General features: G+C 38.6%; 2 protein-coding genes across 3 annotated transcripts; one reads left to right on the forward strand and one right to left on the reverse strand.

Moving 5' to 3' along the window:
* The first annotated feature begins 1,049 nt into the window (after positions 1-1,049).
* Positions 1,050-3,436, forward strand: LOC112191307 (splicing factor 3A subunit 2). The gene is made up of 7 exons (XM_024330627.2): positions 1,050-1,279; positions 1,366-1,535; positions 1,746-1,822; positions 1,932-1,997; positions 2,178-2,252; positions 2,344-2,418; positions 2,758-3,436. The coding sequence occupies exons 1-7, from the start codon at positions 1,128-1,130 to the stop codon at positions 3,187-3,189; spliced, it is 1,047 nt and encodes a 348-aa protein (XP_024186395.1). The 5' UTR covers positions 1,050-1,127; the 3' UTR covers positions 3,190-3,436.
* A 46-nt stretch (positions 3,437-3,482) lies between these two features.
* LOC112191306 (phosphatidylinositol 4-phosphate 5-kinase 9) lies at positions 3,483-9,916 on the reverse strand. 2 transcript variants are annotated; one of them, XM_024330626.2, is made up of 9 exons: positions 9,721-9,916; positions 7,360-8,697; positions 6,672-6,839; positions 6,114-6,279; positions 5,375-5,485; positions 4,932-5,119; positions 4,490-4,647; positions 4,217-4,382; positions 3,483-4,034 (listed from the first exon to the last, which is right to left on the reverse strand). In XM_024330626.2, the coding sequence occupies exons 2-9, from the start codon at positions 8,613-8,615 to the stop codon at positions 3,755-3,757; spliced, it is 2,493 nt and encodes an 830-aa protein (XP_024186394.1). In that variant the 5' UTR covers positions 8,616-8,697; positions 9,721-9,916; the 3' UTR covers positions 3,483-3,754. The 2 variants fall into 2 exon arrangements, with proteins under 2 accessions (XP_024186394.1, XP_040372036.1); XM_040516102.1 differs by lacking the exon at positions 9,721-9,916 and adding an exon at positions 9,203-9,565.
* Positions 9,917-11,823: the final 1,907 nt, after the last annotated feature.

Below are 11,823 nucleotides of genomic sequence, written 5' to 3' on the forward strand. Positions count from 1 at the left end.
AGAAAGGGGGGTAGAAGAAGGGAGTTTGCAAGTCCCCGAGAAAAAGAAGAGAAATTGAATAAAAACTCAAAAACAGGAACTTTTAGTAAAAAAATACCTTGAAATAGGTCGCTGAAAAATTTGGCCTGAAAAAGTCGAAAGAAATGGCCGGAAAAGTCACCGGAAAAGCTGCACGAAAATTGTTGACCGACGTTGACTTTTGTTGACCGGTACTGACGTCAGCGGGCTCCTGTTCTTGGGTCAGTGGGCTTCTGGGTCGAAGGCTTGGGCCAGTTGCAGTGGGCTTCTCCTTCCTCCTTTTTTTTTTTTTTCTTCTTCTGCCAGATCATTTAGTCTGCTGGTTCAATGAGTTTTAGGCCAGTTTTCAGGGTTTCTCTTCCGGTTTTGGATTTCTGGGTTTGAGGTGCTACTGCTGGAAAATTTTGGTAGCAATTGGAAGTCCGGAAGGTTGTGAACCGATGGAATATTTGTTGCGGGCGGTTTGGAGCTTCCGGTGGCCGGTTCAGTAGGTTTCCAGCCGGTTCTTGGGGTGGCGCAGACTGTTATAGACTCCTGGGAAGGAGGGCTTCAAGATGTGTGGCGAGGGCCGAAAGGGTTTCAAGGTTTTGTATTCGGATTTAGGGTTTGGCTATTTGTTTCAGGGTTAGGACGTCGTGCTGATAACGTGTTTAATTAAGGAAAACTGAATTGGGAGAGAATTGAGTTGTATTTTCATTGTATATGAGCATCTTTATATAGAGAATTACAAACATAGAGATAGAGTTGTACATGGAAACATAATCGTACATTGATTAGATATATCCTAAGATTCTCCGAGAATATCTCTAATATAAACTCTATTTCAACTAGAGCAATTAACCTTTAATTTGGGGCAGACACATATTCTGAATTTACTTTAACAAGAACAAAGAATTCAACAATCAGTTTTAGTATCCTCAACAAAAAAAAAAAAAAAAAAAAAACCCAGTTTAAGTGGGCCGGGCTGGACTTGCTCTTAACCCCAAACCATTCGGATTGTGGTTGTGATAAAAGTATAAAACATCAGCAGAGGGTCGGGTTCTGGGGATTTAGGTTTTTCTCTTCTTCTTCCGTTCTCCCAAGATCTTCGAAAACCCGGGGAGCTAAACATGGACCGAGAGTGGGGCTCCAAGCCCGGCAGCGGCGGCGCCGCCTCCGCCCAGAACGAAGCCATCGACCGCCGCGAGCGACTCCGACGACTCGCCCTCGAGACCATCGATCTCGCCAAAGATCCCTACTTCATGCGCAACCACCTCGGAAGGTACCCACCCCTCTCTTTTCTTCTCTCCCCTCTTCCAATTTGAATCTCAATCGTTCAATCTCACAGTTTTTGGTGGGGTTTTGTAGCTATGAGTGTAAACTTTGCTTGACCTTGCACAACAATGAGGGTAACTACTTGGCCCATACACAGGGAAAGCGCCACCAGACCAATCTCGCCAAGCGCGCCGCGCGTGAGGCCAAGGACGCTCCCGCTCAGCCCCAGCCCCACAAGCGCAAAGTCTCCGTTCGCAAAACAGGTCCGTATTTCCGTATTCCGTATTTTGTATTTCGTATTTGCTTCAGAGACATTTCGTCGAACACATGGTGTGCATGGTTAAATTTCTTTAGTGGAATTTAGGTTGATTGTGTAATTACTAGGAAGTTTGTTTTTGAGTTAGGGTTAGGGTTTATGGGGTTTAGGACCAATTTGCGATTTTGATACTAAACTTTGTGGTGTTTACTTGCAGTGAAAATTGGTAGGCCGGGGTATAGAGTAACGAAGCAGTTTGATGGGGAGACAAAGCAGAGGTCTCTTCTCTTCCAGGTGCGTGTTCGTTTGTGTTATTTTTGGTTGTGTTTCTCATTCGTGTGTATGCGAGTGCTAATAGATGGGGGGGCTAACTACTGTCGGTAATTGTATTTGTTTCGTGCAGATTGAGTATCCTGAGATAGAAGATAATGCAAAGCCAAGGCATCGTTTTATGTCGTCTTATGAGCAGGTACGGTTCCATGAATTTAATCTGAGATTGTTGTACGAAAAGTGTTTGCTTTTGCCTGCGATGGACTATACTATCCTTTTTCTGTGACCTTTTACCTTAATTTAGGGTTGTGCGTGTTTTGTTTCTTAAGTAGTGTATCAGTGGATTATTCTGATCCTTTTATTGACTTTTCGTGAACAGAGGGTCCAGCCCTTCGAGAAAAGATACCAGTATCTTCTGTTTGCAGCCGAACCATACGAGATAATTGCTTTTAAGGTATTTCTCGTTGTCGATGCGATGGTGTATATTCTACAATTGTTTCTACTTATGGGGCCTGAATGTTTATACGTGTATTTTTCTTTTTCAGGTTCCGAGTACAGAGATTGACAAATCAACTCCGAAGTTCTTTTCACATTGGGATCCAGACTCCAAAATGTTCACGGTTAGTTCTATGATCCTCAACTGTGTCATCCCTTTTATATTTTTTTTTGGTTCATGCACTTGAGTGACACTGCATATTCCTCTTGGCGGTAGTGTGGTTGTTCTGGTATATCGTGTAAAGGTTGAGTGTATCTAAGAAAACTTATTTTCTTCCACAAGTGAGTAAAACTCTTGGTGCTCAATGTAGTGTCACTGTAACTGAATTGATGACACCTACTTAAAGCCTACTGGCTGAATCAATCTAGAATTTGCAATCTTTTAGGCCTCTAGTTTAATGGTAATGCTTTTTATTGGTTGAGTTTACCTCTGATTATGCTATTTGTGATATATCCATTTGCAGTTGCAGCTATATTTCAAAGTTAAGCCACCAGAGACAAACAAACCTCAACCTCCCCCAACAGCCAATGGCACAGGTGCTCCTGGAGTTCCTTCAAGGCCTCTACCCCCACCACCCCAAGGTCCACCTCCTCCTCCTCCACAAGGAATGGCGCCCGGTGCACCTATGGGAAACCCTCCTAGGGCTCCACCACCTATTCCTGGGTCCTTACTGCCACCTCCTCCTATGGTAAATGGTCCTAGGCCTATGCCTCCTGGTGGGGCTCCACCTGCCCCACCTCCACCTCCTGTCGGCAATAACACAATGGTGAATTTCACTCCTGGTACCCAGATGGGTAGACCACCGACTATGCCACCTCCACCACAAGGCTTCCAAGGACAACAGATGCAGGGCCAGGGTCTTCGTCCTCCTCCTCCACCTCCTAGCATGGGCTAACGGGAACACATTGCCTCCAGAATTGCAACAAATGACAATTTGAGATGATAGACCTGTGGAGCTATACCTGATTGATGAACTTTAATTACTCCTTTGGGTGTAGAAGTTCAGTGTCCCATTTTTCATTTGTAAACGCCTGTGTTAAGATTTAAATCGAAAAGATATTGAAAGTTGTAACATGTGACTTATCTGATTTTTGTATGATTGCAATTTCATGTGAACATATTGCATTTGCAATTTTGCATTATGTATTGGTCTTGTCAACCTGTATCTTATATTGATATGAACACAAATTTTCTCCATCCTTATGTACACTCTAATAATTCGTTGGTGGCTAGTCAATGATTAATGAGTGAACATGATGTGATAATTGGGAAAAGAGATTCGAGTACATATACTAAGCAACAGTAACCAGAGGCAGAGAAACAAGTTCAATTTAACCAAATCATTGTGATGATTCATCCCAATACACAGATGATGCTTTCCCAAATGCACATTCCATCCATCCATCCATGCCTCATGAACTGTGATTCTTAGATGACTCCATGACGGGGCCTTGGATACCTTAACTTGTTGCAACATTAGGAGGGAAGACCTTCTGAATGAATTCCAAGAAGCGTCGGGAGTAGAATGTAGGGTCCACAGCGGAGATGGATAAGGAATCAAACTGAAGAGATTTGTATGCATGTTCAATCTTCTTGCCCATGTTGTAGTCTTGCAATATATCAATGATCCCAAGATATAGCACAACATCATACACTCCATGAAACATCTGCTCGTCTCCCTGATTCTCCATAATCTGCTCTGCTCTTGATGGCATGTTTACACCCAGTTGAACTTGGAGTCTGCTTATTAAGTCGAGAGAGAAGATGTTATTCATATGCCGCAAGAGTAACCTATAAATAATACTAGAAATTCAATTGACACTAGGAATCTCTGCATGGGGGCCTATATAATGCCAAAATTATCTAGGCATCTGTGAAGTCATGAAGACAGTATTCCAAGGACAAAACCATCAATACCATACCTTGCAGTGCCAGGTAAAAGAAGATCCACTTCCTCATAACCAGCAGATGATGCTCTCAGTCGGTTACCTCTGATGTGAGGGCCTGCAACAACAGTACCATCATCTGTTCCGCGCGGGATTAAGACAAGTCCTTGCGGGTAGTTGGAGATCTCGTCCTCCAGAGCCTCTGTCATTGAAACACAAAAAGCGAAATTTTAGAATTACTCCAGTCATATTGAGAAAGCAACTCTGGCTGTTGTAGATGCACATAGAATGACATTATTTGATATTGACCTTCCTCTGCAACCATTCCCAATCCATCAGCTCTAGTGCTTGTATTGTAGGACATGAGAGACCGCAGATGTTGGGGGGCTCGGTAATGCACACCCAGGAGAAGGCTATAATCCATTATGTGTTGTGCCTCCAGAAATTTGCTGTCAGTCTCAATTTGACTGCATATTAAGAAATCACAATGAATACGAGTAGCAACATATTAAAGACTACCTAATATTAAGAAATTGTGCAAGTTAAGAAGACCAACAATGACTACCTAATATTCTTACAAGAGTTGCTGAATTGGGGCACTTGGAAATAATCTTCACTACATGTTATTATTTTTACAAATAAAACTATACTGCTTATGGATAACTTCTTACACCAAGGAACTACTGCTTACAAAACACTAGATACACCTGTAGACTTCCATTGACAATACAAACAACGAATTACCACTTACTTCAATAAAGACTCCCGCCAAGAAGGTTCCAAATAAAAGCAGTAGTTTAAATCCAAGTCCTTTAACGTGGTGTTTTCATCAATTTCAATCTTATCTGCAGAACGCCCAAGGGATGAACCTTTCAAATCAAATCTTCTATGTATTCTTAACTCTGTGCAGAACATGTTTCCCATCACTACAAACCGGAACTGCAAAGCATACATTATCTCACAAATATCAGTCTTTTAAGTACAGCAAGTAATCACATTCTTAGGGAAGGATTCATAAAAAATACCGACACAAACACTCAATTTAGAATCGGCCAATGGAAAAGGTGGTTCAAGCGTATGGTACTTCCAATGATATTTTTTGGTTGTAAAATATCCAACTGTGATATCGTAAGTATGGAAACATATGTCTAAAATAGAAACACGTCAGAATCTAAAGGCACTGTGCCCCATTACCTTTTGACCACTTGAAGGTTTAATCCTGTGAAGGCCGAAGAATTTTGTGATGAGGGTGTTTTCATACGTCTTTACATGATGATGATAACTAGGAAGCATTCGTAGAAGAACCTACACAATAAAACTCTGGTTACCACTGTTCTAGGTGATTAAAACAAAGAGTGGAGAACCTCAATTATAGCAATCTATCAATATTCTGCTACTAAAATGGGTTGTTGAGAAAGAAAATAAATAGAATGCAAGACCTAAATTCTGTTATAACAAAGATAAGCAAACTCAAGTAGCAGGCATTCTTGACATCACAGTAGTAATAATGACCAAACCTGGTTCTCCAAGGATAGACATGCTATAAGATTTATCAAGAACCTTGCTAGGAGGAAGAAAAATTAAAAGGCAACAAGATGTTTCACTATATTATTTGAATTGAAACTCAGAAAACATCAGGCACCAAGCAAATGGTATTTAACAACTTAGCAATTAAGTACTGACATGTCCGGTAAGTCCAAAATAACTAAAATTCCATCAAAAGTTCGGTTTTCTGTTTATTGAGTTCAAAATCATAAAATGTACAAATGGCGCTTTGCTTATGCAAGTAAGCCTCAAAGGAAGCAGTTACTGGTTCTCCTGTGAATTTGTGCAGAAACTTCACTAGAAGAAAAAACAAGACTTCATGAGCATTTAGTCTTTTATCTACATCAACAGAAAATGTACATGCAGAAGCCTAACAGTGATTACAAACCTGAACTTCAGATTTCCTGAGTGTCTTAATCATGAAACGATCATCTTGAGATAGGAAAAAGACACTACCACTTTTTCCAGGAGAAGAAAGTTCTCTGAGAGCATCATTTCCACAAATAGACATCATGTAGTCGGCAGCATCAATTTTGAACATCTCCCTTAAATTCCTACAGTGAGTTTTAGAAAAGGCATGATCATTGCATCATTACCATAAAGTAATGGGAAAATATAGACAGCACATTATCTGCATAACAGCTGAGCACATTATATAGCCTTGAACCAAACACACACACACATGTACGTCCAGGAGTATACAACAACTTTGTCAGGGTTAGGTCTTAGTTAAGTTGATTATACATATATAAAGTGCATGATATTTAATCATAAAGTAAATAATATTTTTCTTCTTCTTATCTTTTTTCAAAAGAAAAGTAGCTCATGATTATAATCCCAATTGTGGGGTCCCAAAAATGTAATGGAATTTGTATATCTATATTATTGTAAAAGCATCAAACAAACAGATAAGCTACAGGACAAAGTTCAACACATGATAACTAACCTGAAGACCATTGGACAGTAGTCTTTCCACTTAAAATCTACTGACTGATGAGGTGGTGTCAATTGGGAGCCTTCTTTTGGAAAATTCATCCAAAAACTGGCCCGAGGACCAAAATCCGATGCTCGAACTTCTCTTCTTTGTATTGGTGTAATCTTACCAACAGTATACCTGACCATATTCTAATGCATATTCAAGATTAAGGCCTCCAAACAAAATAAATTTACAAGAGATAAGAGTAATGAACATCAGCTATAATGATTGGGATTATTTGTAGAATACTCCAAATTTCACAAGCTATATATCAAATGTCTGGCATTAATATCCCCACAGGCGTGTGTGGGAACCAAATGTGAAGGATAACCCTGTTAGATTCTCAAACTACTCATTGAATCATTCCACTTACATAAATATAGATATATATATATATATATATATATATATTATATGTGTACACACACACACATTCTTTTTCTTTGTCTCTTTTCTCTGTCATGTTTGTTCCAAATCCAGCAGGAAAGGATAGACACATATTGTATTGCTTAATAATAATTTGCTCATACCAGAAGGGAGGAATTAGTCAAGCAATCTCATTTAAGTAAGAAGAAAGCATTGAATGATAAAATAACTGATAAAGATTAAAAGTCACTGATAATAAAAATTGTATGGAACTTAAGTAAAATGAATCTACCTGATACCAAGCTGCAAACTGAGCATTAGATCGTAACTTCTGTGACCTTTAATGATTGCTTCACCAGGTCTCTTAACCACTTTTGCTAGTTTCTTTTGTCTCCGCTTTGCTCTTCTATTCGATGATGAGAATGAATTATTTATTACTAGCTCGCTGATTAAGACACCTTGCATATATTCTCGTTCCAAGATTGGAATGTTTGCCCCAGTATCATTTTCTCCACCTTCAGTTAGAGATGAATCATGTGCAATCACTTTTTCTATAGATACCTCAAGACTCCAACGCCTTTCTAAGGAAACATTTCTATTATGAGATTGTTCCAAATTCAAAAGATTTCTCTTAGACAATTTATCAACTGAAGCAGCATGAGATCCCTGGATCTCCCCGATCTTGACATTTCCCAAATCTGCTGAAGTAGCATGATGAATATGTGACTTGTTTTGCAGCTTCTGCTTTCTTAAATCTGGCAAGAGCCCTCTTTTCCTCAAAGCATTGAGGTAAAGTTCTTCTACTGCTGGAAGTCTGCTGCCTCTTGGATAAAATGATCCTTTCCCATCCTTTAGGCCCCTAGTCCAAGTTCCAACATAGAAGCCTCCATCACTCCATGTGTATACTCCAAATCCATGCATCATGCCATTCAGCCAGCTTCCTTCAAATGAGTCCCCATTTATCCAAGTGAGAGTTCCTTTCCCTGACATTTTCCCACCTTTCATGTTTCCTACATAAACATTTCCATGCAGCCATGTATACTTACCTGGCCCTTCTGGCAATCCCTGCATCCAAGAGCCTTCAAAGATATCTCCATTTGGATAAACTTGATATCCCAAACCATGTTTCAGATTCAACCGCCATCGCCCCTTGTAATTCAAGTTATCTGATCCAATGTATGTCCCTGCACCATGCATATATCCACCTGAAAATTCGCCCTCATAAACAGCACCTGAAGGCCATGATATTTTTCCACTTCCATGTCTCATCCCCCGTCTCCACTCACCCTCATATATGCAGCCATCTGACCACAGATACTTTCCCCTACCCTCGGGGATGTTGCCAAGCAGTGGTCCGGCATATGTTTCGCTATTTGGAAGTAAGAGCTCTGTGACTCTAAATGCAGCAGGTTCAGAAATATGAGCAGATTCACCATTATTTAATACGAACTCTCTGTCTTTGTCCGAAATGACATCAAGAGATCTTGTTCTCTCTGCAAAAGATCGTGCTCCTTTCAAGTTATCGTCAATGGCCACAGGGCCAGACATGCATAATGCCCCAAAGATTTCAATTCCTTATACAATTAAAGTTGCCCCAGAGTTTTCATAGGCCATATGACAATATGGGATTCTGTAAAAAGTCATAAAAGTGATGTAAATATAAATGGAACTCCTTGACCTCTCATCTACTACCAGCGGAGAAATTAAACACTCTATCAAAGGCAGTTATCAAGAGCTTTAGATGGCTTTTTGCAGGAAAACGAAAAATCGAAGTGCACTATAAAAAACTTGAAAAACGAATATAACAAAAAGGGAAATCTTATTTGATCCAGTAAACATCAGTATATGCAACCAACACTTATAATTGGGGAAAAGAATAGCATGAGTACTGACACAAATGCACAGCAGCTAAACCAGACACCTTTCTTTCTTTCCATTACTTTTTGCTAAAACTGCTTCAAAAGAAAGAAAGAAAAAAAAAAAAAGAGAGAGAGAGAGAAAAGTAGATCTAATACAACAAAGGATTTAACGCCACAAAAATATAACCAAAAGAGATGAAATTTCAATCTTTCTAACCAGAAGACAAACAGGGCAGATAGTAGTTTCCAAAATCTCAAACTGCATTTTTAACATACCCAAAATCTGGGGTCCCAAACAATACAGAACCAGCAATATCTGCAGAATATATCACACAAAACAAGACCGAAAATGCATAGTCTGAAGCCTCCAAATCACCACACGTTCAGTCAAATATTATAGCTTAAAAAGTTCTCATAGTTCCTCATACATTCAGATTCTCTCTCTCTTTAAAACAAAATCAGACAGATGGGGAGTCCACATTCATACCCCCCATTCATTTCTTTCTAAAACGAAAGCTCATCAGAAATTAATATACTTCAAATAGTGGCTCTTCAGCTTTCTTCTGAAGCAAAAGCCTAGTGCTTTTTTTTCAAGTTGACTTCTGATTTCCAAAAGCAGACAAGCTGATTTCAGCTCCAGAATCCATAGCCAAAAAAAAAAAAAAAAGCAAACTTGAACAAAAGCAATCCCACTATGAGACAAACTTGACCCAAAGCTAAAAAAAAAACCCATGTTCCATCCTCAAACTTTTGCAGACAAGAAAAACACACACAGAAAGAGAGAAAAAGGGTACCTGAGAAAATGGGAGAAGAGTTGAACGTAAGGAGGGTTGGTCTCTGGACTTTGAAGTTTGAGGCTTTTGGTGTTCTGTGTTTCTGTGTTTTGAGCTGGAGATGATAACCAATTGGTCGTGCGAATCCGAAAGTCGTCTGTAGCTACAGAACGCACTCTTACCTTATTTAATACTGGTACCCGAAACGGAAATGTAACGCTAATATAGTCTCGGTTATATATATACGATGGTGGCGTTCAATGTCGAGAATACCCACGTTCAATGTTTGTAATTCGTTCGACAGGTCTGTAATTAAGGGTGAAAAAAATTTAAACGTCAAAATTGTGTACGAGGGTAAAAAAGTAAAGTTATGTCTTGCACGCTACTCATCACTCAACAAAAAGTTGTATGCTATATTTAGTACCACAATTTGCTGCGTGTATTTTTTTTTTGTTTTGTTCTGCATTACTCCAGTTTATAATGAGTATTAATTGTTTGAGACTTGGTCACCGTTAGGCCAAGAAATTTTTTATTGCCTTATTGTTTGCTATGGGAATTTAAGCATGTAATTGTAATAAAAATTATATATGTTGTTTAACAAATTGAAACATGAAAAGTAAAAATATCTATTTTCAAGAATAGAAACTGAAACTAATATAAACCATGAACTCTTAATTTTAAGCACTAGTCTTGTATTTAGTAACCTCTATACCTCTTTCATACATCATAAAATCAAGAAATCATCAGTGTTGACTACAAAGGTTAAGTCGGTTGAGTTCGTCTCTCATATTGTGCATTCTCATTATCATATCTAGTCAACTTAAATATCAGTCAATTGTGGTGAGTTTTAGGTTAGAGCTGCCTCCAATAATTTATAGAGTTAAAGATCGGCAACGCAACAGCCTCAGTTAAGGACGACGAGCACAAATCATGTAAAATTATGGATTGATTCTCTTTATTTGAGAAAGAATCAATTTATATATCCTCTCTAATGTGGTAATGAAAATCCACTTCAAAGTCATAATTCTAATCAAAATGTGGAATAGAAGAAGAAGACAACAACATAAATAAAAAATTATAAATAAAGAAGTAGGTGCAATTTACCGGTGTTAATCGTCATTTTTCTATGAAAAAACTACTGTTTGATCGTTGTCGGTTTTAGCATCAAATAATTTGTTTATCAAGTATCCAATGTAAAACTTTCGCATCTATAACCGTATTATTCATTATAACATGCTAGTAGTGGCCTGTGACTAATAAAGATGTGACTTAGATTAATGATACTAGGGTAAGTGGAGGCTAGCAAGTGGCACATTCATAATCCAAATCCTAATGTAAGTTAAACCAAATAAACCACATAGGTTTAGATATTCTCACACATAAAGCAACCTTTACATACACTGTGGTGTATAAACAAAGGTCAACTTGACTATTTTAGTTTCAAAGCACCTTCTTATAGATTAGTATTTGATCACCCCTCGACATACTATGCATGAATAAGTTAGAAAGCATTTGGCTCCTATATAGGTTTTGAATATTATTGTGTTTAATTCCTGTACTTCTGTTTTATGTACGTACTTATGGCCCCCATAAACATATTATTCTAGGACGATAGCACCGCCCCTGTTATTCAGTTAATACTAAAATACCAGAGAAGAAAGCATTGAGATATTAAGGATGATGCGTATTTTTATAAATAACAAGAGAAAAATTCTAGAACTAGTGAGCAAGATTTTTATAATGGGAATTTTTTTGGTTTACTCTATTTAGAAATAATGAGTTAGGTAGGGCGTTCCTTCCAAAGAATCCAATTGGCGTTGAAGGGTCATTCTTGACTTACCTTAATGGTGCAAGTTTAAGGCTTTTTAATTAGAGACTTAATTAATAGTTAGATGATGAAAACCCTATTTTCCAACCCTAGGGTTTGACCCTAATTAACATGGTTGGATGAGCTAGCCGCCTAGTCCACGTCCAAAAGAACACTCATCTTTTCGGTGACATTTTCACATGAGTTGGTACCTTTGCAACCTGCACTGTACGATTGTTTCTGCAAATTTCAAAGGCTTTTGTTTGTGAACAATCATATATGTAGGGTTACACGTACTGTTAGGTAATGATCGAGCT

The sequence above is a fragment of the Rosa chinensis genome, chromosome 3 (genome assembly GCF_002994745.2).
Source record: "Rosa chinensis cultivar Old Blush chromosome 3, RchiOBHm-V2, whole genome shotgun sequence".
Lineage (NCBI taxonomy): Eukaryota > Viridiplantae > Streptophyta > Magnoliopsida > Rosales > Rosaceae > Rosa > Rosa chinensis.